This window comes from Megachile rotundata, chromosome 6 (assembly GCF_050947335.1).
Source record: "Megachile rotundata isolate GNS110a chromosome 6, iyMegRotu1, whole genome shotgun sequence".
In the NCBI taxonomy this organism is placed as follows: Eukaryota; Metazoa; Arthropoda; class Insecta; order Hymenoptera; family Megachilidae; genus Megachile; species Megachile rotundata.
The window spans coordinates 7,866,865-7,891,629 of NC_134988.1; the positions used below are offsets into that span (position 1 = coordinate 7,866,865).

At 30.6% G+C, this 24,765-nt stretch overlaps 5 protein-coding genes and 1 long non-coding RNA gene across 19 annotated transcripts in view; 3 read left to right on the plus strand and 3 right to left on the minus strand.

The window, feature by feature from the left end:
- The window catches only part of LOC100879750 (sodium-independent sulfate anion transporter), a 31,749-nt gene extending 28,510 nt beyond the window's left edge, over positions 1–3,239 (plus strand). For both annotated transcript variants that reach the window (XM_012290581.2, XM_076532651.1), the window contains exons 7-12: positions 505–850; positions 1,002–1,304; positions 1,708–1,853; positions 1,983–2,153; positions 2,237–2,390; positions 2,478–3,239. In XM_012290581.2, coding sequence (XP_012145971.2) covers positions 505–850; positions 1,002–1,304; positions 1,708–1,853; positions 1,983–2,153; positions 2,237–2,390; positions 2,478–2,518 — 1,161 coding nt within the window. In that variant the 3' untranslated portion in view covers positions 2,519–3,239. The remainder of the gene's footprint in view (positions 1–504; positions 851–1,001; positions 1,305–1,707; positions 1,854–1,982; positions 2,154–2,236; positions 2,391–2,477) is intronic.
- Positions 2,958–5,538, minus strand: LOC105663177 (galactokinase). 4 transcript variants are annotated; one of them, XM_076532663.1, is made up of 6 exons: positions 5,364–5,538; positions 4,225–4,411; positions 4,002–4,144; positions 3,625–3,922; positions 3,241–3,562; positions 2,958–3,164 (listed from the first exon to the last, which is right to left on the minus strand). In XM_076532663.1, the coding sequence occupies exons 2-6, from the start codon at positions 4,400–4,402 to the stop codon at positions 3,095–3,097; spliced, it is 1,011 nt and encodes a 336-aa protein (XP_076388778.1). In that variant the 5' UTR covers positions 4,403–4,411; positions 5,364–5,538; the 3' UTR covers positions 2,958–3,094. The 4 variants fall into 4 exon arrangements, with proteins under 4 accessions (XP_076388778.1, XP_012145973.1, XP_012145972.1 ...); XM_012290583.2 differs by having other exon boundaries at positions 5,358–5,538; XM_012290582.2 differs by having other exon boundaries at positions 5,118–5,537.
- Positions 5,539–5,838: 300 nt separating this feature from the next.
- LOC105663175 (E3 SUMO-protein ligase ZBED1-like) lies at positions 5,839–8,427 on the minus strand. 2 transcript variants are annotated; one of them, XM_012290561.2, is made up of 2 exons: positions 7,986–8,427; positions 5,839–7,890 (listed from the first exon to the last, which is right to left on the minus strand). In XM_012290561.2, exon 2 carries the CDS (start codon positions 7,622–7,624, stop codon positions 5,855–5,857), a length of 1,770 nt encoding a protein of 589 aa, XP_012145951.2. In that variant the 5' UTR covers positions 7,625–7,890; positions 7,986–8,427; the 3' UTR covers positions 5,839–5,854. The 2 variants fall into 2 exon arrangements, with proteins under 2 accessions (XP_012145951.2, XP_012145953.2); XM_012290563.2 differs by lacking the exon at positions 7,986–8,427 and having other exon boundaries at positions 5,839–7,523; positions 7,649–7,979.
- A 1,152-nt stretch (positions 8,428–9,579) lies between these two features.
- On the plus strand, positions 9,580–14,188 carry LOC100874999 (uncharacterized). 4 transcript variants are annotated; one of them, XM_076532657.1, is made up of 10 exons: positions 9,580–9,701; positions 10,556–10,622; positions 10,931–11,117; positions 11,639–11,774; positions 11,956–12,173; positions 12,245–12,305; positions 12,420–12,548; positions 12,618–12,953; positions 13,021–13,103; positions 13,222–13,779. In XM_076532657.1, the coding sequence occupies exons 2-10, from the start codon at positions 10,586–10,588 to the stop codon at positions 13,346–13,348; spliced, it is 1,314 nt and encodes a 437-aa protein (XP_076388772.1). In that variant the 5' UTR covers positions 9,580–9,701; positions 10,556–10,585; the 3' UTR covers positions 13,349–13,779. The 4 variants fall into 4 exon arrangements, with proteins under 4 accessions (XP_076388772.1, XP_012138958.2, XP_012138960.2 ...); XM_012283568.2 differs by lacking the exon at positions 9,580–9,701 and adding an exon at positions 13,882–14,188 and having other exon boundaries at positions 10,064–10,622; positions 13,222–13,381; XM_012283570.2 differs by lacking the exon at positions 9,580–9,701 and adding an exon at positions 10,064–10,484.
- A 694-nt stretch (positions 14,189–14,882) lies between these two features.
- LOC100874888 ((E3-independent) E2 ubiquitin-conjugating enzyme) lies at positions 14,883–24,728 on the plus strand. Of its 6 annotated transcripts, none has more exons than XM_012283573.2 (9): positions 14,883–15,104; positions 15,348–15,521; positions 15,599–15,757; positions 15,986–16,627; positions 16,698–16,908; positions 16,985–17,168; positions 17,244–19,213; positions 19,500–19,871; positions 24,502–24,728. In XM_012283573.2, exons 1-8 carry the CDS (start codon positions 14,883–14,885, stop codon positions 19,862–19,864), a joined length of 3,927 nt encoding a protein of 1,308 aa, XP_012138963.2. In that variant the 3' UTR covers positions 19,865–19,871; positions 24,502–24,728. The 6 variants fall into 6 exon arrangements, with proteins under 6 accessions (XP_012138963.2, XP_076388765.1, XP_012138962.2 ...); XM_076532650.1 differs by lacking the exon at positions 24,502–24,728 and adding an exon at positions 20,589–24,473; XM_012283572.2 differs by lacking the exon at positions 24,502–24,728 and adding an exon at positions 22,168–24,473.
- Positions 16,629–17,114, minus strand: LOC143264612 (uncharacterized). The gene is made up of 2 exons (XR_013038413.1): positions 16,975–17,114; positions 16,629–16,857 (listed from the first exon to the last, which is right to left on the minus strand). It is a non-coding gene; the product is annotated as an uncharacterized LOC143264612 (long non-coding RNA).
- Positions 24,729–24,765: the final 37 nt, after the last annotated feature.

The window sequence follows — 24,765 nt, forward strand, 5'->3', positions numbered from 1 at the left end:
CCTCAGATTTTATATTTCTATTATAATGTCATTATAAACCGCTTTCGGACCTATGCGAATATATTTTTCATATTTCTACTTATAGTACATATTAATCATTTAATGATCAATTATTGTTCCTTTAGAAGTTTGATCATTTAATTTTGAGACACCCTATATATACTTAAACGAACAAAGTTTCTAACCTGACTGATTTATAGTATTGGAAAAACATTTTTATTTTTCAGTAGCTTCTTGAGTAAAATTTTCTACAGTATTTTGTATGTACCTCCTAAAAATAAAATAGTGATGTAATAGTATTTTTTGTTGCACAGATTCTAACATATTTGTTCCATGAGAACACTTTTAAAGAAATTTTTTTACATTTTTTTCTGATAATTCAACAGAAATAGATATTGTGTTAAATAAAAGATACAAGCTCAGACAGAGTTTTAAAAAAATGAAAGAACTGTTTATTTTGGTCCTTGGAGTTCAGAGTTGTAAATACAAATTTTATTTTCGCAGAAAGTCAAGGATTTAGTGACGCCGCAAGAGACCGCAAAAATGCCATCAAAAGCACGAGCGATCATGCAGAAATCCCTCTGGTTGCTTTCTACGTCTCGAAACATACTGGTAGTCCTCGTTTGCGCCGTTATGTGTTGGCTATTAGAAAGTCACTTAGGTTTCTCGCCAGTTAGTTTGACAGGCCATGTCAAACAAGGACTTCCGGAATTTCGTCCGCCACCGTTTCAAACTTACCATAACAATGAAACTTACAATTTCATTGACATGGTCTCTGCCTTGGGATCGGGATGTCTGGTCATCCCTTTATTGAGCCTTTTGGAAACCATTTCCATCGCCAAGGTTTTTAGTAAGTTTCAAATGACATTACCAAACAATTGAATAAAGTGAATGGAAACCCCCTAACCTAACCCTCAGACACAGAACATGTTCTTCATAAATTTAAAATACAACAGAGTTAAATAAATAACAACACTCGTTACATGTAATTTATTTTTTAGATGAAGGTAAACCAATTGACGCGACTCAAGAAATGTTGGCTTTGGGGGCATGCAACGTTGTGTCAGCATTCGTTTCCTCAATGCCCGTTAGCGGAGGACTTAGCCGTGGAGCTGTAAACCATTCGTCAGGGGTAAAAACAACTCTGGGTGGAGTTTACACTGGCCTCTTGGTACTCGTGTCTCTTCAATTCCTCACTCCATATCTGTATTTTATTCCTAATGCCGCACTTGCGGCCATCATCATCGCTGCAGTCATTTTCATGGTGGAATTACACGTGATCAAACCAATATGGAGAACAAAAAGTACGTTGCTCGTAAAATTTGTCTCATTGTTTCAATTTATTTTTTTGCTATTTCAAGACATTTTTAATTTTATTTTGAGGCATGCTGTATATAAAATTTCAACAAACATTTGAAATTGTTGAAATGTTCCAACAAAACATAATATGTTTTATATATAAATAAGATTGAGATAGAGTTTAACATAAAAATTGATAATTTATATCCTCTAATTATTAATAACACATATAATAGAAAAAATCTTGGTTTAAATAGGAAAATTATTTTTGGATATAATAGTTACCATACACAATTTCTATGTAGAGAAAATTGTATAATGCAGAATAATTTAATATATGGTATAGTAATTACTCACCACATAAATATAAATAAGTGTAATTGATGTGTACATTTTTTTTTTTTTCAGAAATTGATCTAATACCAGCGGTAGCCACGTTCTTATGCTGTCTTTTTATAAGGCTAGAGTTAGGCATAGTGATTGGTATTGGTATAAATGTAATATTCCTACTTTATGCGTCAGCAAGACCATCGCTGCGAGTCCATAAAGATACGGTAAGAGCTCTATCTTACATTTTCTTATTTGTATTATGTTTTCACTACTTAAGTGGAAATAAAGTAATTTTAATACCAGTAAACTGAACAGGAACTCCTTGATTATAGTAAAGTATTTTTTTATTGCAGAGTATTAATGGTTGTGAATATCTTGTCATAACACCTGACAGAAGTCTCGTTTTTCCAAGTGTAGAGTACGTGCGGGCCGTAATCAGTAAACATGGCACAAAACAAGGAACTGGTGTACCTGTTGTTATAGACTCTACACATATCCAAGCAGCAGATTTTACGGCCGCAAAGGTATGTTACGAATCAAATATTACAATGCATTTGCACTATATTACCCTACATGAAATTATATGTTTTTAATATGATCCATTTAGGGCATCAAGAGTTTAACAGAAGACTTTTCTAAACGTGGGCAGCCTTTAATCTTTCATAACTTAAAACCAAGTATTATTGAAATTTTTAAAGGCGTGAAGCCTTCTGGTTTGAGGTGTAGTTCTTCTGAACTTGAACTTAACGACTGCCTTAAAGGTACCTAAATATGATTACTTCTATAGAATAAAATATTTTAATCGTTATATATAAATAATAACCTTTAGCATTTTTACTTATTTGCAGAATTTTCAAATATGTCGCCAGCTATCATGAATAGGTACTGACAATACTTAGATTTTTCTTTTTAATTGCTGTCCTGAAACTCCTTTACTTTATGATATATCAGTATTACGTTAATATAAAGACACGCAACAATACAAACAACATAAAGAAAAGCAATGTATTTTTAGTAATAGTAAATCTTTTTAAATAACAAATAATTTTGTAAATAAACGCAGAATTCATATGATGATCGACTAGCCCTTAAGAAGTTAAACTATTAGACTGGTGGTATGATTTAATATTAAACATGTATGAAAATCTAGGAGCAATACTGTGAGACTACAATCATGCAGGAGAAATTCATTTAATGTAAATAAAATAAGACATAAGATGTATATATGAATGAATGTGTGAATATGATACACGTTATTTCAGAAAATACTTCAACACCGAAACGTACTTACTTGAATTTTGAATCAATATACAATATACAAATTGTAATCTGATTAATATTATATTATTATATAGACATCTATATAAAATCATATTTTTTTTAAAGTTAAAGAACTTACATTTATAAAAATAAATTTCAAATTTTCTGATAAGTATTTAAAATATAAATTGACTTTTTAATTTGTTTAATTTATACCTAATATTCTTGCACCCATGGAAGGACTTGCTATATAGAATGTTGCATTTCCTGAATAACTGTAAAAAAGCAATAATTTATATAAGTCAGTGCAAAAAATAAAATCGTAAAAATGAAATAGTAAGAAAATCTCACTTCGCTCTTATATGCTTAATTGTTTGGTCAATAACATCCTTTTCTAATAAGGTTACTGTGCAACCTCCAAAACCAGCACCAGTTAAACGACTTCCCAAAACACCTCTTACTTCTCTTGCTGCTGATACCAATGTATCTAGTTCAATAGAAGAAACATTATAATCGTTTTTCAATGAATCATGGCTTTCGTTCATTAATCGTCCAAATAGTTTTAGATCTCCTTTTTCAAGAGCAGCTGCAGCATCAACTGTTCTTTGAATTTCCGTGATCACATGACGAGCTCTTCTTATCAATAGATCAGGCACTTTTTGTGATTCCAATACTAGAAGTAAAATGTAATTATGTAACTTAAAATTTGTATTAACACTGTATTTACTATTTTACCTCGAATATCGTTTAGAGATGCTTCTCGTAAACTCTTTTTGTTTAACATTTCAGCAGCTTTGTAACAATTATCTCTACGTTCACAATATGCACTTGAACTTAATTTATGAGGAACATTTGAATTAGTAATGAGAAACACATAGTCATTAATTTGTGATATAGGAATTTGCTTAATGTCCAAGGTTTTGCAATCAAGAAGTAGAGCACAACCTTCTTTCCCCATTACAGAAATAAACTGATCCATAATACCACATGGAACTCCAGCAAAATCATGTTCTGCACGTTGACATGCTAATGCCTAAAAAGTATTCACAAATATGTAAATTCCTTTTCTTTTATTGCTAAGGAAACAAAAATAAAAAGTTATGAGATTATACTTTATCCACTGGTGTTTTTGATTGTATATTAGTTAGTGCTTCCAAAAATGTATAAGTGGCAACTTCTAAAGCAGCTGAGCTACTAAGTCCAGCACCAACAGGTACAGATGATACAATCACTGCATTGAAAGATGGTACATCACCTACAATTAATAAAATATAATTTACATATTATTCATCAGTTTTCAATAAAATCTGAAAAAGTATATAAGGTCAAACTTACACACAAAATGTGCTATACATCCTTTTATGTAATTAGCCCATTGTGTTTTCTCTGGTTTAATGTTTTCACGAATGTCAGCTTCAAATTCAACTTCATTCTCATACTTAACTGTCTCGTTAAGAGAAACAATCCTAGTTTTTGTATCATTACTAAGTTTTCCAACTATGATTGTAACCATGGGTAATGCCTGAAAATTAAAAGTAATTTAATGTATTATATTCTTCACTACTAATATAAAATAAATTAGAATGTAAATTTTATAAATAAAATATCTAACTATATCTAAAAATATTTAACTGTTAAATTTAATAAATACTATTTAAATTTCTCAATATTTAATTAACTAAAGTTTATTATATCTTTAAAATTGTATTATGAAAATAAAATAAGTTTAAGTGAAAAATTTATGGTGAATTATAAATATTGGAAAGTATTCAGATTTTAATTAATATCAACATAGATATCAAAGTAAATCAAAATGAATTATAAATATTGGAAAGTATTAAGATTTTAATTAATACCAACATAGATATCAAAGTAAATCAATGTTCTATTATCTATACAAGTAATAAAATAAATATGATAACAGTTAATAAGATAACAAATATATAACAAGAGGAAAATTATGTAACAATAATGGAAAATTATAATTATATAGAAGGCAAAAATTTTTGTTTAATAAATATTTGTAATAATGTAAAAAACAAATTGTTAATAAAATATCAACAACTATTTAATTAACAATTGAATATTGGATCTACATACATTTGAATATGTACACAATTTGAAAGAATTATCTTCTTTTAATATATTAATAAATTTGTATAACTTCTTATTTAATTACTTATAAATATTTTGATCTTTTTAATTTACTTGTATCATTTGAATTTTACCATTGGTAACACAAAGCCTTCATTGTAATCGGTATGCTCTCCAATTAAATTTACACGACCTGGTGCACAAACACAAATATTTGCATTTTCTCCAAATTTTTTTACGAATGCTTCTAAAGCTTTCAATTTTATTTCATTCACAGTGGGCACTATCGTTGCCATTTTTCCCAGCTTATTCGATTGTTATTAATACTGCATTACTCGAGTACGTAACTATTCGAATTCACTTGTTCAACTTACGCGTACCAGCAGCAAATTGAAGATAAGCGATAACGTAAAAATGTCAGATTGGGCCTCATAGTGGGAGTATCTCCTTTTAGGAGGGGAAAATTGAATCAACAAAGCATTTGAATTTGTTAGTGGAAATATTGGATAAGGATCGCTTGTATCCGTCACGCATGTGCATTTACTTTTTTACCGACATTGTGCACGATATTTTGAAATCTCCACCGAGAGAAATACAAATATTGAATTTTATATGATCATATATTGAATATAATATTACTAGAATATAACAGCAATACAAAATTTTATATGGTGCATTCTATTTTTATATTTTCATGTAAATACTCAAATATTCAAGTAACACCCGGAAGAATACAACATATTCAAATATCTCTTACCTGAATATTTTACTCCACTAATTCGGATATTTAGATTTTTTAAAGTTATAAAAACAATTAACAATAGTTTTATTATCGTGCGAAATAATAACTCCATCTATGAAACAATTTTATTCAGATATCTTTATTTTTATACAAAAATACCAACAAGTCAACATTTTCTGGTAACAGGCAATTACGTTTATAACTAATATTTCCAGTGGTTGATAACACGTATTCTGAAGAAGCAGACATTGCAGGAATACCTAAATACATTTTAGCTAGTTTTGCCAGTCTAGGGTATTTGTATTCATGTATTTTCCACCACATTAACGGACATAAATTATGATTTATTTGAGTCTCCTCTAAATACATTTCAAACTCTGAATTACCATCATTACTAGGATTCACAGCTTGATATAGAAAATCTAGTGCACTTGGAAATGGATTGGTGTTCTCTGTAGTTTCACTTACTAAAATATTTTCCATCATGTCATGAACAGAAATTTTAATTACATTCCTCACTTCCTTACTTTCAAATGACAATTCTTTGCTTCTTGGATCAAGAAAGGAAGCAATACGATGTACAGTTTCAAAACGTGAATCCAAATTAAATCTATTAACAAGGGATGCTTTTAAAATATTTTTGAAATGTTTAGTTTCAGTTATATCAGAATCATTATTTTTCAAGTGATTATTAATAAGGCCATGAACAATAGGAAGCACTAAAGAAATCGTTACACTATTTTCAGAACATAATGTAGTACTTGCTATTTGTAAAGGTTTTAACACTGTAATAATATCATTCATAATTGACCAATGATGATCGGATAGTTCCAGTTTCAAAGCAGTTTTTAAATTAGTAATAGTCCTATCTGTTAAAACAGCGACAATTGCATTTCTATTGCTCACAAGCTGTTCACACATATAATAACTAGAACTCCACTTTGTGGGGCAGTTTTGTACTAACTTCTGTTCACTTAAATTTAATTGTTTTTGTTTTTTGATCAAATAGGAAGTAACTACATTAGAATGATGAAAATATTGCACAATTTGACTGGCTTTTTGTATTACTTCCTGGTATCTGTCAACTGAATTGAATGCATCTTTTACACATAATTGTAAAATATGTGCAGCACAAGAAATATTATATCGTACACCATCTAATAGTTTTGTTGTCACACCTATATTACTTGTTTTATCATGTACCACACTGTTCACTTTACCACTAATAGGCCACTCTTCATTAATCATATTAAACATAATAAATAAATTTTCCTCTGTATAACGATCTTCTACCAATTGTGTGCATAGCATATAATTTTTAAGGACCCATTTCTCATCTATGAAATTTGCAGTTGTAGAAATATATGAATCTTGTGATCGTGAAGACCATCCATCGCTGGCAATAGCTATATAGGATGCCATAGAGAGCTCTTTTTCTATTTTAGTCCTTTTTTCATTGTATAAACATTGCAACCGTTTTATAATAGTTTTCTGACAAGGACAACGATATCCAGGCTCCAGTACAGCCATAAACTCTTGAAATCCTATGCTGTCACAGAAAGAAATAGGCATCATATTTAACGAAATCATACGAGCAAGTGCTTGTGATATTTCTTCTTGTCGTTTTGGAGTGCATGTGTTCATTTTCTGCAGTTTTTTGCGAGGACAGGCTTCATTACTTCCCTGAGATTGTTCTGTTGCTGATTCATTAGCATCAAAATCGAAAACTTCAATAGCTGCATTTGAAAATGTATCCCGATGTTTACCTCGCAGATGCTTCATAATAGCTGACGTTGATCTATTATAGGATAACATACTGTCACATAGAATGCACTTAACAAATTTTCCATCCTCTGATGGAATACTGTACATCCACACCAAACTTTTACGTGAAGCCATTATTAATACAAACTAAATATGTACACAAATTTGTAACAGAAGTTGCAGCCAGGTTGTAACAAAACTTATTAAGAATCTAGAATCAGTAGAAATACTATAATCAAATTACAAAATAGGACAAATGCTAACATATACATATGTTTCAAAACGTAGACTTGAAAACATAAAAAAATAGCTCTTCTCGGGACTTGAACAAGTTTAGAAAATTCCCCCGCCACTTATACTGGTCCTCCATGGCTAACTTTCGACTCCGTTGTTTATGTACACTGTGGATAAAAATATTTAAAAAGAGGGAAGAGACGATAACCTAAGTAATAAGGCGCATGAAGGTATACTAAATAAAAGATCACTGGATATACACCTTCGATATACCATCATCGTAAAGACACATGCGCGTTACCCTTGGTTACGAAATATCTGGCCATCTAGAATCACATGCGCAAATTAAATGATTCTCTTGTGCATAGTAATGAATTCGATTCTCATTGGGCGAGCGAAGCTCTTATACTAGACTTTACAACTTCTTTGTCCGCATTTTTCTTTTGCACCACTCAACCAATTCTCGTCAAATTTTGCATGCACATGCGTATGAACATCCAGATGAACATAGAAAAAAAACATTTTAATCGGACTTGTCACGAACGAATAATCACCGAAAAAACTGATCCTAAAAAGTGACGGTCCGAACACGCATATAAGGAAAATAAAAAAATGAATATTTCGGCACTTTGTCGACGTAGTATGGTTCCTGAGGCATTTAGAAACAAATTTCTATTAGGGTTTGATGCGTTTTGATGCCTAATAAAGCCAGAAAATCAATTTTTGTCGAATTCGGTCCAAAACGGTACAGGTGGCGCCATCTAGCGGCGAGCGGTGGAACTACGAAAAACTAAAATTTCGATTTTCTCCGAAATTAGGTAATTTTACGTATTTCTGAGGGTCAGAAATTGTTCTGTGACCTCTCTAGAATCTATATAATGCCACAAGAACCTCCTCAGAGCGCTAGAAAAGAAAATAGAAAAATAGTCCAAAACATGGACTAAAAAATTGGCGTCCATCTAGCGGTGAAAGTTGGAACTACAAAAATATAAAAATGCGATTTTCTCGAATATTAGCGAACTTTGAGTACTTGTGAGGCTCAGAAAGTGTTATGTGATCGCATTAGAAGCAAAATAAAGCAATAAAAGTATCCTGAAAGCTTTAATAAAGAAAATAAAAAAAATGTCATTTTATGGAGAAAATTTGTGGCGCCATCTAGCGGCGAAACCGCGAACTAAACTAAAAAACCGTGTTCTTTCGCGTTAAGGAAAAATATAAAATGTAATATTTCGGAACTTTGACGACGTAGTATGATACCTTAAACATTTTAAAGCAACTTTTGTTTAATTAGTTATGCATTTTTTTGCCTATTAGGTTCAGCAACTCAATTTTTATTGGACCCCTTTCTGCGTGTTCGGACATACGGTTTTTCAGTTTAGTTCGCGGTTTCGCCGCTAGATGGCGCCACAAATTTTCTCCATAAAATGACATTTTTTTTATTTTCTTTATTAAAGCTTTCAGGATACTTTTATTGCTTTATTTTGCTTCTAATGCGATCACATAACACTTTCTGAGCCTCACAAGTACTCAAAGTTCGCTAATATTCGAGAAAATCGCATTTTTATATTTTTGTAGTTCCAACTTTCACCGCTAGATGGACGCCAATTTTTTAGTCCATGTTTTGGACTATTTTTCTATTTTCTTTTCTAGCGCTCTGAGGAGGTTCTTGTGGCATTATATAGATTCTAGAGAGGTCACAGAACAATTTCTGACCCTCAGAAATACGTAAAATTACCTAATTTCGGAGAAAATCGAAATTTTAGTTTTTCGTAGTTCCACCGCTCGCCGCTAGATGGCGCCACCTGTACCGTTTTGGACCGAATTCGACAAAAATTGATTTTCTGGCTTTATTAGGCATCAAAACGCATCAAACCCTAATAGAAATTTGTTTCTAAATGCCTCAGGAACCATACTACGTCGTCAAAGTGCCGAAATATTGCACTTTGCATGTGCAGTAGAATTGACATAGGTGGCTCATGTACGTATCGCAATGCTGACACAAAATAATTAATTACTCATTACCCGCACATTATTTATGAACTTTTATGCTCGAACCATGTAAATAATGCATTGCTGTCCATTCTTTAATCATAAAAGTTCATAAACTGTGCTCAGAAAGTGAGTAATTAACGATCTTGCATACTCATTGTCGTGTATATTCCTCCTACGCGCCGCCCGCGCAAGCCACGGAGTAATAATTACCGAAAAACCATATCCTCGTAGACTTTAATGCAAAATTGAATTTGCTCGCGCTTATGTACTTGACTTTTCAACTTTTTTGTCCACGCTTTTCTCTTGCACCACTCAACCAATTCAACCGGATGACACGGTTGACTATTTTTGCTTTAGCGTGAAATTTACTCGCTCGCTCAACATTGTTAGGTTAGGCGCGGAGCGCCTAATCAAACAGACCTAGTAAAATATAAATACATATTGTCAGTGCATATATACAGCATCCAATTTTAAAGTAGACCAAGTAATCAAAATTGTTTCTCTCAATTTCTTTCCGATCTTAAATTAAAAATGTAGAATTATATAAAAAGTTTGCAAGTCAATGCAGATAAAAAAGAAAAATCTTTCTTAGAAAAGAAATCATTTCACAGTCCATGAGAAATGAAATTATTGAATTTTTCAAATGTGTTAGGGCAGTTTAAGATTATCTGTATATAATGACTACATGTATATTTCCGGATGATGTATACTGTATGCATGGAAACTTATTACCCACAAATATTGTTGGCATCATTAAACGTCATTTAAAGTGAATAAAAATGATAAACACTTCGATTATTTCTAATCGATAATTAAATTGATTTATTGAAACATTCACAGATTTATAAAATAATTTTGATTAATAATGCGATGACGGTCTCAAATCCCCTTATCAAAGAATTAAAAGGTAATTATAAACAAGTTTCCTTTTTTAAAGGTTAAAAAAATGTTTTATTACGAAAGTGACAGTTAATAATCTTCCTTTCAGGAATGTTTATTAATATTTTCATTGTCCAAAGTTGAATAATCATTCATAACCGTTAGAAAAATAACATATATTTTTATGTATTTATATAATATTATTTTCTTTTTAGCAAAGTGTGTAAATAATTAATTAATAAATTAATTAATTAAAGAAAAAGCTTACGTGGAATATAATGATATATGGTACAATTTTATGTAATCAAATTTGTTATAATATTAATATACTTTTAGGGTGGACACGGAAATTAACAGAACATGGAAAAGAGATTGACGATGAAAATGAAGATCTGCCTGCCTTTTGTAAATGTTTAGAAAAATGTTTTCAAAAAGGCATACTACTACGCTTAAGTACTTTAGGTTTTCCAAAGTTACCTGATGCTTGGTATTGGTTAGAAGAAATTACGGAGAAAAATTTTAGGTCTATAAAAAATAGTAAATTATTTTCTGGAAAGAAACAGTTTATGATTTATTTCAACTTCTTTCCATTGTTTCGTAATTTGCACATTAAAATAAATAATATTTTATTTAAAAATACATTCATATTAGGTCTGCCGTGAAGCTACATATAAAGCATGCAGTTAATACCTGCTTGCAGACTATGGTGAATGTACATGGTGAATAGTAGTTGAATTATTCATAGTAGTTGAATGAATTTTGAATTACTAACTTAAACAGGGCTTATATTCCTAGCTTAAATCACTATCTTTAAAACTGTCAAATCATTATTCACTTGTAATGTCTGTAATAAATTAATTAATTTAAAAACTGTCATTTTACATAATGCAAATTCTCAGCAAATACTTACTGCAGTTGTCACTGTTTCTAATCCATTTGTACCATATGTAATAGTGGCAAACTTCAATGATTATAAAACAAATAGATCACGGCTGATCTAATACATATTTTATAGTTTTAAAAATTAAAATGATACTGTTTTAGTTCCTGCTGTACCTACTCCTTGGTAGTTGAACAAGTAAAACAATCTCCAAAAGTACATACAGCAACTGGACGTCTTAGACTTTTAATTAGAACATGTTTGATACGAAAGTGCCTTCATGTGCCAGTTGAAATGCTGGTATAACCAAATTATATTTCTTTAATTATTTGTTATTCTATATAAACTATGTTATTTATTAATATACATATGTATTTTTATTTAAGTATATATGAAAAAAAAATGATTTTGAATACAAGATTTGTTATTAATACAACTATTAATCTAATAATTAATAGTTGTTATATACAAAACTTCATAGGTCAGAACACCATTAATGGCTATAAACTACTATGACAAAAACAGTATTCTGGGAGATGATATTCTGGGTGAAATATTTTTATCAGTATTATTACAAAGTAGTAAACTAAATTTTAAATTAAATTTACGGAATTCAAGTTTTTTGGATGAATCTTGGGAATTACCTGAATGCTTATTTTTGGAATTAGTACCGTGTAAAAGTTTAGGCATTTCTGTGTGGTAAGAAACTTAAGTTATTGATACAAATTTTCTATTCTATATCTTTAATTAATATTATTTCATTATTATAGTTTTATTAAAGGAAAAGCATTGGTAATTAATCTGGACAGAAATTCTGTAGCTGCTGAAGATGTAAGAAATATAATAATTATTTAAAGTTTTACATAAACATGAAATAAAATCATGTATTTTAATAACAAAAATTTTCAATAATGCCTTTTAATATTTTTTTTCATATTATCTAAGGATAAAGTTGAGATTGGAGACATATTGGATGAAATAAATGGAAATGCTATAACGTCTAATACTAAAGGACAATTGCGTAAAATTATGAAAAAGTCTGTAGGCCAACCAGTATGCCTGCATATAATAAAAGTATGTATTTAATTCCATATATTTTTTAATTGAACTCTATAAAACAATAATTATGTAATGGATTTTCAGCACCGTAATAAAAAAACAAATGAATTATACCTTCCAATTATACATCTCATAAGAAATTCAGGCATTGAAGGCTTAAAAAAAATTTTAAAAAGGTTTTGTTTAGAACAACATAACGAGGAATCGAAAAACGAAACAATGAAATCAGAAAGTAAGGCATTAAATGCTGGATTTTCTGTTAAATATTGCGGTTCTATGTATATTGGTACACAAGGAGATGTTAAACAGATTGAAAGAGCAATTTTGCAAGTACTGAAGTCAGAAGAACTAAAATCAGTTCCTGTAAAGTTTGAATGCTTGGAAATTGGAATTAGAGTGACTCAAGATAGTGATGATAAAGTATGTAAATATAAATATTAATGGATACAACTGTATAACATAATTCTAAATTCTGGTTAAATGTTAGGTAATATGTAAACAAAGCTACATGGAAATCTCGTCCTGTGGTCGTACTAAAAACATTCCTCATTATTTTGCATTCATTGCAGGGTAATATAAATAATATAATATAGTATATCTTTAAGTATTTTTACTAATTTATTTATATTTAAAAGTCATAGAATAATCGGTAAAATTGTATTGAATATATTTTTAATTCAATTTTCAGAGATACTAATTGTAATTTATCAACCAAATTCGAAGTGTATGTATTTTATAGTCAAAGTGAACATGATGTGCAAACTATATTACAAAGTTTGGGTCAAGGATTTCAACGTACCCATTTTGCAGTATAATTATCAAAAATCAGAATACCAGATTTAAAAAAGGTACTTTTTAATAATGGAAACGATATTTCATGATATGTACAAATTATCACGTGTTCCTAGAACGTTTCTATTCATAAATCTAGTTAATTATAAAATAAGCACATCCTTTATTTTATTCTACTATTCTAAAAAAAGAAATTGCGAGGAAAGCATAGCTTCATACACTAAAGTAAAAGTAATTTATATCACATACATTTCTTCCTACTAGTCATAATATATATATTAGTACATATTTTTTCGTGCATATGTAATTGTTTGTTAATATTGAATACTGATTGATATTTTGTCTTTCATTATATTAAAAAAAAATTGTCAAATGTAAATATAAATGTATCTATCAGACAATCAATTGTGCGTACAATTACAGAACATCTGATAATAAATGACTTTGAAATTCATGTATACTTTTATTTTTAAAATAATTATATACTTGAATAATTTTGTTATGCAATTGTTACGAAAATAATGTATTCCCTACTTTCGTTATTTTAAACCATTAGATTTACAAGAGGAATGTACGGCGTTCGAAATGTTAATTTGGTTCAACTTTAATATAAATACGTCAGACTCATTACGGGAAGTAATAATTTTGCAAAATTATTGCATACATCTTTATGAAATGAGGAGAAAATGCACATTGAAAGTTTTGTTAATTTCTACCTGATTAAAAGTAGGAGAAAGAAAGTGTAAAAAGAGAAATGCATGATATATGATTTTAAAAGTTCAAACATTGAAAGATTTGAAATTTGTGTTTTCGAAAAGTTTTGAATTTCAGGAATTTGGACTTGTGAAAATATCAGGTTTTTTAAAATTTGGAAACTTGAGGATTTTAAAATTTCATTATTTGGAAATGTAGGAGTTTGAAAGTTAATAAACTTAACGGTAAAATTTATTTATTTAAGAATTTAAATCAATAACATTTCCTCAGTACTTTCTTACTATGCTAAAGAATTTTAGACACGAAATTATTTCAGAAAAATGCGCGCGCTGACTTTTCACGATAGTTCTAAAATATTCTATATTTTAAGCTAAATCGGTATTTCAAAGGTCGTGCGCGCCCCTTATTATTAATTTGCATTAATAAAAAAAAAGACGTATTAATTATTTATGCATCATATGCATATATGCGCACGTGTACGTATTTATATTTACGCGTCTCATATGTATGCAGCATACACCTCAACTATATACAACATTATTATGTAAATTTGCGCATCTGTAATGAGGCATTAAATGAAAACTATTTTGTCAGGACATACTTTGAAAGTTTGAAGTAACGTTCGAAAAGTAAACAATCTCGATTTGAAAAAAGTCGATAACAACTCGATCGGTGAGAAGCCAAGAGACATCTCGAATCGGTCATTCTAAAGTTGGGGTTGGGGTCGGGTTCGGGGTCGGGAGTCAAGTTCCCTGCTTGCGACGTGCGCCATAACCGTTGCGCCGTGGAACCTTCTGTCAGCCGTCGTCGGCGAGGAGTGAGTACTCGGTGATCAGAGAAAAGATGGCTACGAACTTTGAGATACAATGTCAGTACTTTTACGAGGATGTCGTCTACCGCGTGGACAAAAAAGGTAATATCATATTCGGGATCGTTATGGAAAATGACGATCCAGGTTTGTCCGAGCTAAGTTCTGACAGTGAAGAAAGTCCAAGAAGGAAAAAGGGCGAAATTCGCGCGGTCTGGCATCCCTCCGGTATCTCAGAATTGGTCAGCTCAAAGAAGGTAATGAAAATTTGATGTCTTAAAATAAGCACATCGTTCGTAAAAGGGACAATGTACAAAGTAATTTATGTTTACTGTTATTCCTTTTTTCTTATCGTATTTGTTTTTAATTTTATCTAAAGCGACACCTGTATACGAACGATATTTGCAACTGTATATTAAATTCAAATTTGAATTCATTTCTGATGTAATAAGTTTGACCTCTTGTACTAAGGTTTTTCAACATTTTATTGTTTCATTTAGGTTCACTTAGCAGACAGAACACTGATGCCAGGAGATGTCGTACGTCGAATGATCAAGGGAAAAGATACACAAAGGGGATACTGCAGGGATATCGAGCTTACTGCTTGTGTTCAAGTGATTGGTACTAAACAGGTTCTGACAAATATTAGGAGTGAAGATTTAGTACCTTTGGAAGTATGTAATGAAGCATTTATAGTGTCAATTTTGAATAAAGTAACTCATATGCTATAATTAATAGTTTATGTTTATAGGAATTTCCAACAGATATAGCGGTTTGTATGGATTCATGGGTTGGTGGTATAAAAATGGCACATTTTAAATTATGGCTTACTACTCCTGATGGATCACGATGTGTTATAAATGGAATGGATTCGCGTGTGATGAGACAGTTAGAAGAGAAACGTGATAATGTAAGAATGAAATGTGAAGCATCAGATCCAGTGGAAAGTTCTGTTACTTTTTGTATACATAAACAAAATACTACAGTTTGATTGTAAAATAACCTAACTTACTATAGTTCAGTATAGATTATTTGACAGTTGCACTATAGCATTTTCTTACACTGTCACAAAAAATGACAGACCTTTCTGCAAAGCCAAATAACTAATTTCTCACAAATACAATGAAGTTTTTTTTAGGACAATGATTTTCCTCGATCTTTTGAATTTTATCCTGGTCAAAATTTATGGGGACCAGTTCAATGCCTGGAAGATGCACAGTGGATTACATGTACAAAAGAAATGAAAGCAAAAAGGAAAACTAAGCCACAAAAGATAACAAAAGTAATAATAGAAAAGATAGAAATAGATTGGGTAGGAGTACATTGGCAATGTAGAGCGTATTCAAAGGATGGTGCTTGGTCTGATCAAGCTCAACCTAAATTTGTGGTTGAAGGAGAAAATTTAAAGAAACTAAAGTTATTAAATGTTTTTGAGTCTTCTACTGTGCAAGTGGGGGATCGCAATTTCTATGTGATTAAAGGTGATGAAAATATCATTACGCGAGAACAGTGGAGGAAGCAACAGAAAGACATTTTTCAAGTTCCTAAACATAGTCCAAAGAAAACACGTCCAAATATCAGTGTTACAAAACCAGTTGAAGATAAAAAAAAAGAAAAAGGTAGTGAACAGGCATTAGAAGAGAATGCTCAAAATAATATTAACAATTTACAAAATGTGAAAAGTAATAACACCCTAATGCTTCCAGTACACAATCAAAATACTGAAAGCTCAGATGATTGGGACACAGAGGATACAGGCTCACAAAGTGATAGTGCTTCGGTAAGATGGTTTTTTGCTTTTAATTTCTTTATATCACATATTGAATTAATGAATAAATAATTTGTTTTAGGTGTCTAGTGGATGTTCAAGTATGTCATCTATGGGTAAAAAGAAAAAAGGCCCTGCTTTAATGACAAAAGTACTAAAGAAAAAAAAATTATGTAAAGCAAAGAAGAAAGTACCACCAGTTCCGCTTATTCCAGGGACTAAAATTGTTGTGGAGACATTATCTACAAACACAAAAGCTAATGTAGTATGGCAGGATGGCTCTGTAGAATTTGGTATTATAGAAATATTTTTAATTGTTTGCCTTTCTTCTAATATAAAATTTGTAACTTTCTTATTACGTTTATTTAGGTATTCCATCGACGCAACTGTACCCAATTCATCACTTAGATGACAAAGAATTCTTCCCAGGCGATTTTGTGGTCGATCAAAAAGAAGAGTCCAGAATTTATGGTGTAGTTCAAAGCGTGGATCACCAAGGCCGAACAGCTAAAATCAAGTGGTTCAAAACATATACTTCAAGTCAGAGCCCACAGTAAGTAATTATGTGTTTAATTAATATTAACGAAAATTAAAAATTAAATTATTAACTTCAATAAATTTGTTATAGACCAACTTTACTAGAAGAACGTGAAGTCAGTGTATACGATTTGAAAGATCATCCGGACTTTCAATATAGACCGGGTACATTGGTAATTCGAATCGCTAATTTTGAAGGGGAGGATGCTGGATGCACTGCTGGCCAAGTGTTAGATAATTATCCAGAGGGACGAGTTAAAGTGTGGTGGGTCGATGGACATGTAAGTATGTGTTGGCCTCAAGATCTGTACAAAGTAGGTGAATATGACAGCGATGAAGGAGAGTTATGGGATGACGTGTCGTCCGACGCATCATGGGAAACAGAATTAGAAGATTGTTTTATCGCTGACACCGATGGCACCGAACAAACAGAACTAGAAAACATAAAGCCAAAATTAGCCGCTCACATTGAGAAAGCTCGTATATCGTTATCCAGATTGGAAGCGATCTTTACTCAGAATCCATCGCTTCAAACAACTGACGTTATGAGAAGATTATTGGAAGTCTACAAAGATTGTCGATATATGGATAAACTTATGGGTACTTCCTTTTTCCATGAGAGTCATTTCCAGGGACTTCTAGAAAGAGTTCGAGAACGCGGCCGAACAAATGTAGCGCAACGTATGGCGGATCACGTGACGAGATTATTTACTCATAAATCTGACGGATCAGAGGAGGGTATGGAAAAAGAAAATAGTGAAAACTACAATAGTGTGCAATCTAGAAGTAGTCCTTGTGAAAAAATCATTACCACCGTGACAGATATGACAGAATCCAGTGATCAAAATGATGAAAGCAATACGAAGAACATTAAAGGTGAAGAATCAACTGATCATTTGTTCATCAATGCTAATCCTAATCCTGAAGACTCTGGATTGTACTCGGCAGAAAATTCGAAGAAGGAATCAGGATCAAGTGAGTCCAGTGGAGAGTTTCTGCTCAGTGAAGATGTGAGTAACATCCCTGATCGTTCAGTGGAAAAAACCGAATCAAATAAGGCTAACAAAATACAGATGCATATGAGTTCTCATATAGCCAGTTCTCAAGTTTGTGTCAAACTTTGTACTTTGATAAAAGCTCAACTCGTGTTGGCGCATGCAGAGATTTCCAAGCGATTTGGACTGTCGAAGATGTCGTTATTTGATGCTGAGAAAGGCTCGTCTCCGTTAAAGAAACAGAAGAAAGAAGAAGAAAAATGTATAGAATTACAGGAATCATCAGAATGTTCAATAGAAATTCCACCACCAGTATATATGGAAGGAGAGGGATTTTCTATAGAAGAAACCGCGCCAGATAGTCATAAATTTAAGCTAACGATGTTTCAGCCTACAGATCCTACAAACTTCTTTAGGACTGTGTCCAAGGAATTGAAACTTCTGAGGAGTTCACTTCCACCAGGCATATGGGTGAAAGGATTTGAGGATAGAATAGATCTATATTCGGTAATGTTTCGTGGACCTGAGAGAACACCGTATGAAGATGGACTCTTTCTCTTTGATTTTCAATTATCTGCCGATTATCCGGCTGCTCCGCCACTTTGTCATTACATTTCTTACTGTACTGATAGGTTAAATCCTAATCTCTACGAGGGTGGTAAAGTATGTGTAAGTTTACTCGGGACTTGGTCTGGTCGTGGAACAGAAGTATGGACAAGCTCTTCAACTTTGTTACAAGTTATAGTTTCTATTCAAGGGCTTATTCTTGTGCCTGAACCATATTTTAATGAAGCTGGGTTCGAAAAGCAGAAAGGATCTCAACAAGGAAAAGAAAATTCAAGAATGTACAATGAAATGGTTGTGTTAAAATTGATTCAAGCCCAAACTAAATTGTTATTGCACCCACCGCCTGTATTTAAAGATATCATCATTGGACACTTCAAGAGACATGCAAAGAGCTTGTTACAACGCTTGGAATTATGGATGGAAATTTCTGAACAGCATAGCAATCAACATCCATTGTCTCCAGTAACACCTACTACTTTTAAACAGATATCCGACGTTGGTACGTTATGATACGTTATCTTCATACACGGGACATTATTCCTCAACTATCCGAACTTCTAAAGTTAAGCTTTAAATTCATAATATTTTTTTTTAAATGTTCATCTAACTCTAACAGTATAATTCTACAAAGGTACCTTTAGAAAATTACAATTTGTAAACTCTAAGTTTCTAAATTTGAAAATATGAAATTTCTATTTGGCTTTAGAAGTTGAGGTACTTGAAAAATAATGAATCATATAGGAGATTTGAATTAGTTTATTGTAACGATCTTTCTTTTTATTTAGATAAGAAAATTTTACCGGAATTCCCATTAATCCCAGCGTCTAGAGGCTTTTGTATAACACTCCGTAAGACTTTGGCTACGTTTAAGGATGTACTAATTAATGAAGGTATTATAGAAAGAGACAATGAAATACAGGATTGTGAAAATATTAAACAACAAACAAAAAACGAGTGTCACGATTCATATAAAATTGTCGATAATAACGTGGTGCATCGCAACAGTAAAAGAAATAGTAGTGAAGAAAGTACCAAATTAAATTTGAATGGTAATCTATCTAAGGACTGTATTTCATCTTCCTCCACGAATATTTCTTCTACGCCACTATGCGAAACGAAGAAGAACACTTCGGATCATACCATCAGCTAGCCACAAGGTAAATCTAAATTTAAACCTAAAAATGTAGCTTATAAAAGGTACATCATTATTCGGTAATATATTGAATTAATTTATTATATATTGAAAATATGTTCAATGATGTTCACGATATATATTTATTTATATGAACATTAACTACTACTAACAAGCGATAACTTTTAATAGAAATGCCGCTGTCATTGCTCCGCAGCTAGATATACTTGTTACTGTAGAGTAACCATACTGCACAGTGCAGTCTCGCTATATGGCCCTGAATGGGTAGAAGTGAAAAAAATTGTGGAAAGAGACATATAAGTAAAATTTCTTCTATGCAACGCTTGATTGTCAAATCTACTGTTAAAAATTTGTAATTTCTCAATTTCTAACTTTGAAAATTTCTAAATTTGAAATTTCTCAATTTCTAAATTTGAAAGTTTGAAAACTTGAAATTTCTCAATTGTTGAATTGAAAAGCGTGTATGAAAGTATGAAGAAAACTCGCTCAACTGGCCACATAAAAGGATGTCATGTATCGAGACTGTATTGTAGTAACATATAAAGTAATAAATACGATTATATAGACACGTGCGGGCAAATTTTGTTGTTGTATACAATTCATAAATTTCTGGAATATTACATAATTAATTTGTAATGTTATATAAAATATATACGAATGAATTATATATAATATATAACATTATTGATAATTAATGGATGTAAAATTAATATTTGCCCAGGGGATAAAAATATATACGGAATACTAAATGCATTTAGTTCTGTAATTCTGCAATAAGAGTAAAGCGTTCCTTGAAGACGCAATAAAAACTTGACTGAATTATTAAAACAAAGAGGGAAAAAATAATATTGAGGCAAATAATCAGTTACACAAAAGAACATCTTAAAAAGTGATAAGAATTAAATGAAAGGTGAAGTAACCGGTAGCAATACATTGAGCCAACATGAGAACACTTTGCAATAGAGTTAAGAGACACGATAATAATAGCTATTAATTCTAAATGCATTTCAATGAATACACTTCAAATAATAATGTCGCAGACTTCAAATAATTCATTATCCCTCAACTACCTTGAATCATTATGCCATCCACTAATACAGTATTTCAAGTAAAGTTACGAAGTGGTTTTGATTGCAAATAGGTTTTAGCTTAGAGAAACAAAAATTCGTATTTAGATGAGAACCTATGAAAGCTGTCTAACGTAATAGACACTTTTAATGTAACTTGAAAATTATAATAACATTATTAGATGCACTATTATCTACAGTAATATTTTCTTTAGTAACAATTTCTTCCATATGTTTGTAGAAAACTGTCTTCACAAAGTTTTATTCGTTTTTCTTTTAATGTGTTATGAACAGTTCACTAACGGAGTACTTAGTATTATATACAGTAGCAGAGAATGTTGATATGCAACATACAGTATTATTTATATTTAATTTATTTAATTTTATACTCCCTAGTGTAATATAAAAATTGTTTGTTTAGTATGAGGGAGTTGTTTCTATAAATTTTCAAATGAATGCATCTAACCACAAATATGGTACTTAATACGCATAACTAAAATTTCTATGAAAATGCATTCTAGAAAACTATATTGCTCACAACGAAATAACAGAGAGAGATCAACAGTTATGTAATCATTTGTATTAACATGAAATTAATATTGTTTGTTTTCTTTTCTGATTATATCGTATTATCATATTTTATTTATATTAGTCAGTATCACCATTATATTTTAGTTATTTTTCATCTTCAAATATATATCATATATTATGTATAATAATTGTTTTGAAGGAATGAGATTCCACCGAACATTATGTATAAAAGTTATATTTTTCTAAAAGTTATGACTTAATTCCAAAATACTTATGTACTTCTAAGTTATATTTATACCGTACATTTTTTATTTATATACTTGCATACACATATATGTTAATAAATGATCGTGAAATTTTTGTTATCAGATGATGTTTGATCTTATTAATTGCTTAGATAAAAATATGAATTAAAATTGAAACATTACAATGATTTTCTGTATAGTTCTTTTTTTTACGATCCCGGTTAACGTACAGTATACAAATTTGTGTTCAGCATCGTGTAAAAAAGTTACCTTTGAACCAAGAATTTAACGTGTATACATAATATACTTTTGTCTGCATGTTGTTTCAATCGTATCGCAGAACGATTTATTTTCCGTTAAATATTTATCAAGATAGAATAGCACAAAATTTGTGTGTTAACGAACGAAATACAATCACATATATGGTACTGTATATCGAAAACTATTTCTTCTGCAGTGAATCTGCAGATTTCGATATTCTTCAATCAGATTGCAGTATCGTCATGGAATCGCTTGAAAATGCGATGGTTTTGAAATTCTGACGCCAGGAGGGCGTACTTGACACGGGTACAGAGGCAAGATTTAAAAAAAAAAATGTACTTGCATGAAAGTTTCTTCGAAGTCATATGGTGCTGGATATATAAACCAAAAAATGAGGGAAACTCACAAAGAAATTTCCCTAAGTATCTTCCTCAGATTTTAGTGAGCCATCACACATTAATAGATTATGTTATTACAAGTTTCCTTATATGTATATGATATTAGAATAATTAAAAGATACTTAATCCTTCGTTGCATGAGTTTTTTAATTTTGTAAAAAAGTACATTTTTAAATTCTCAGAAGTGATAATAACAAGAAAATAGTATAATATATAAGATATAATATAAATGTATAATATTACAGATTTGTAATGTTATATCACAAATTATATGAATTATATATGAAATACAAATTATATAAATTACATTATATAAAACCAATTGGTTTCTAGTAGAACAGTTTCCAATAATTTCTTTAACAGTACAATGTTTAGTTCAACTATGTTTGACAGGATGTAAGAATTATGTAGCATTAATTTATGTAGCATTTTTATAGCACAATACAATGAAGGATTAATGTTAAAGTTTCCACTTGAAGCCATAGCCAAGACTGTAGTAACAGAAAGTTCTTGAAACTGACAATATACAAAGAGATACTTTCATAGAATAATGCAAATTTAAAGTTTCTGTGTTTAAATATATAAAGTTTGAAATTTCAAATATGAAATTTGTGGATTTCTTAATTTGAATAGCAGAAATTTCCAAATTTGAAATTATATAAAATAAAAGTTTGAGGAAAGTTTGGAATCTAAGAATTCCTAAACTGGAAAATTGAAGTTTCTAATTTGAAAATTTGAAATCCTTAAATTTCTGAATTTCTACTTTTGCAAATTTGAAATTTCAAAATATCTATATTGAAAAATTTACAAATGTAAAATATCTAGATTTAAAAGTTTGTAATTTTTACATTCAAAAATTTTAGATTTTAAGTTCTGAAATTTTTAAATGTCTAAATTTGTAAAGTGTAACTTGTAACACTCTTGAATTTCAAATTTCTGAATTTCTAAATAAAATTAGGTTATTTATAAATTCCTCAATTTGGAATTAGAAATTTATGTTTGCAAATATGGAAAGTTAATCGTTTACAAATGAAAACACTTAAGAATTTTAAATATCTAAGTTTACTCATTAAAAAATTTAACATTTCTATATCTCTCTGTTACAATGATGTATAAATGTCACTAGTGTGCGTGAAAGTCCGAGTGAAGGTAAACTCGCTCACCGGGCCATATAGTGAGACTGCTGTTTAGAAAGGCTTGTAATAACATGATCTATCAACGTATGTACAAAATATAGAAGCATATTATAACCTGAAGAAGACACTGAGGGGTAGGTTCATTGTCAACTGTCCTCCAGAAACTACAGTTTCTAGGGAAAAAGAAAAAAAGAGCGAGCGAGAGAGAGCGAAAGAGAGAGAGATTGTGTGTATGTTACAAGTAGAAAGATAGTAAAACTATATAACTGAAGAAATTACGAGATGGAAAAAAATGCAAATGCTGCCATTGAAGGCATGGAGTTTGTTATATGAAAGGTGATGTTTTGGAATGCCTTGTATATGTGCCAGCTATTTCTATTTACATTATTATGATAATTGTAAGTTGCATAGAGCTTTATTTCGGTTGTAATTACTTTAATGTTATATTAAAAAAGAGAAAAAACAAGAGGAGTATATTTAATTATTCGAGTCAGCAAAGCATAGATGCCAACAGTTAATTCACTATTTAGAAGAAAAAATCTGACTAACTCACTCGTTATTATAATTATTAACATTTTGGCAACTGTAAGTCGGACTGTTTATTTAAGAATTAATGGTGATATATAATTTAAATGTTAGTGCTAGAAATACTGTATTTTCTTTTGTTACACATCAGTTTCACATTTGACACCCGGTTGTCAAAATGTTAAAAATAAAAAAATATTTCATTGAAGCATATTTCAAAATACAAAAATAGAATATTATTAATATCATACTTTATTATATTTCATTTTATCTGGAAATACTAGGGAGGAAAATGTTTGTTGATTTCGCTTTTAATTAAAAATTTGTCTCCGTTGGCATCGGATTATGTAGTATTACAACGATCGTGTAATAAGTTATACTTGTAACTTGGTTTCCTTGAATCTTATTTAATAAAAAGTCAGTATGCGATTAAAGAACATTAATTGATTTGAAACTTTTCCTTTTCAATAGATCCTACCCATACTTACTCGAATCTTCGACCTGCACCCCGATAATCTTCATAACTACATTCCAGCTGCATTCTGGATTTCTGTATTTTTTTAAGTGCATATAATGTCAAAGCGAAAGTTGAAATCGTTCAGTATGTTACTCTAACCAGATATTTGATATCAACTTGTAAATATTATATATTATCATGCTTGTATAAATTAATCTGAAATAAACTGAGCTATTCTTTATATTTATTTAAATAATTATTAACAATTCTTATAAATG

Bases quoted from the DNA above. Each gene is read 5' to 3' on its own strand.
- LOC100874888 (XM_012283573.2), top strand. From the start codon at position 14,883: ATGGCTACGAACTTTGAGATACAATGTCAGTACTTTTACGAGGATGTC. The intron at 15,758-15,985 runs GTAAGAATGAAA...AGTTTTTTTTAG, and splicing joins TAGAAGAGAAACGTGATAAT to GACAATGATTTTCCTCGATC. The intron at 17,169-17,243 runs GTAAGTAATTAT...AATTTGTTATAG, and splicing joins ACTTCAAGTCAGAGCCCACA to ACCAACTTTACTAGAAGAAC.
- LOC100874999 (XM_076532657.1), top strand. From the start codon at position 10,586: ATGACGGTCTCAAATCCCCTTATCAAAGAATTAAAAG. The intron at 11,775-11,955 runs GTATAACCAAAT...AAAACTTCATAG, and splicing joins ATGTGCCAGTTGAAATGCTG to GTCAGAACACCATTAATGGC. The intron at 12,174-12,244 runs GTAAGAAACTTA...TCATTATTATAG, and splicing joins AGTTTAGGCATTTCTGTGTG to TTTTATTAAAGGAAAAGCAT.
- LOC105663175 (XM_012290561.2), bottom strand. From the start codon at position 7,624: ATGGCTTCACGTAAAAGTTTGGTGTGGATGTACAGTATTCCATCAGAG.
- LOC105663177 (XM_012290582.2), bottom strand. From the start codon at position 5,279: ATGGCAACGATAGTGCCCACTGTGAATGAAATAAAATTGAAAGCTTTA. The intron at 3,923-4,001 runs GTATAATCTCAT...AATACTTTTTAG, and splicing joins CAAAAACACCAGTGGATAAA to GCATTAGCATGTCAACGTGC. The intron at 3,563-3,624 runs GTAAAATAGTAA...TTTTACTTCTAG, and splicing joins ATCTCTAAACGATATTCGAG to TATTGGAATCACAAAAAGTG.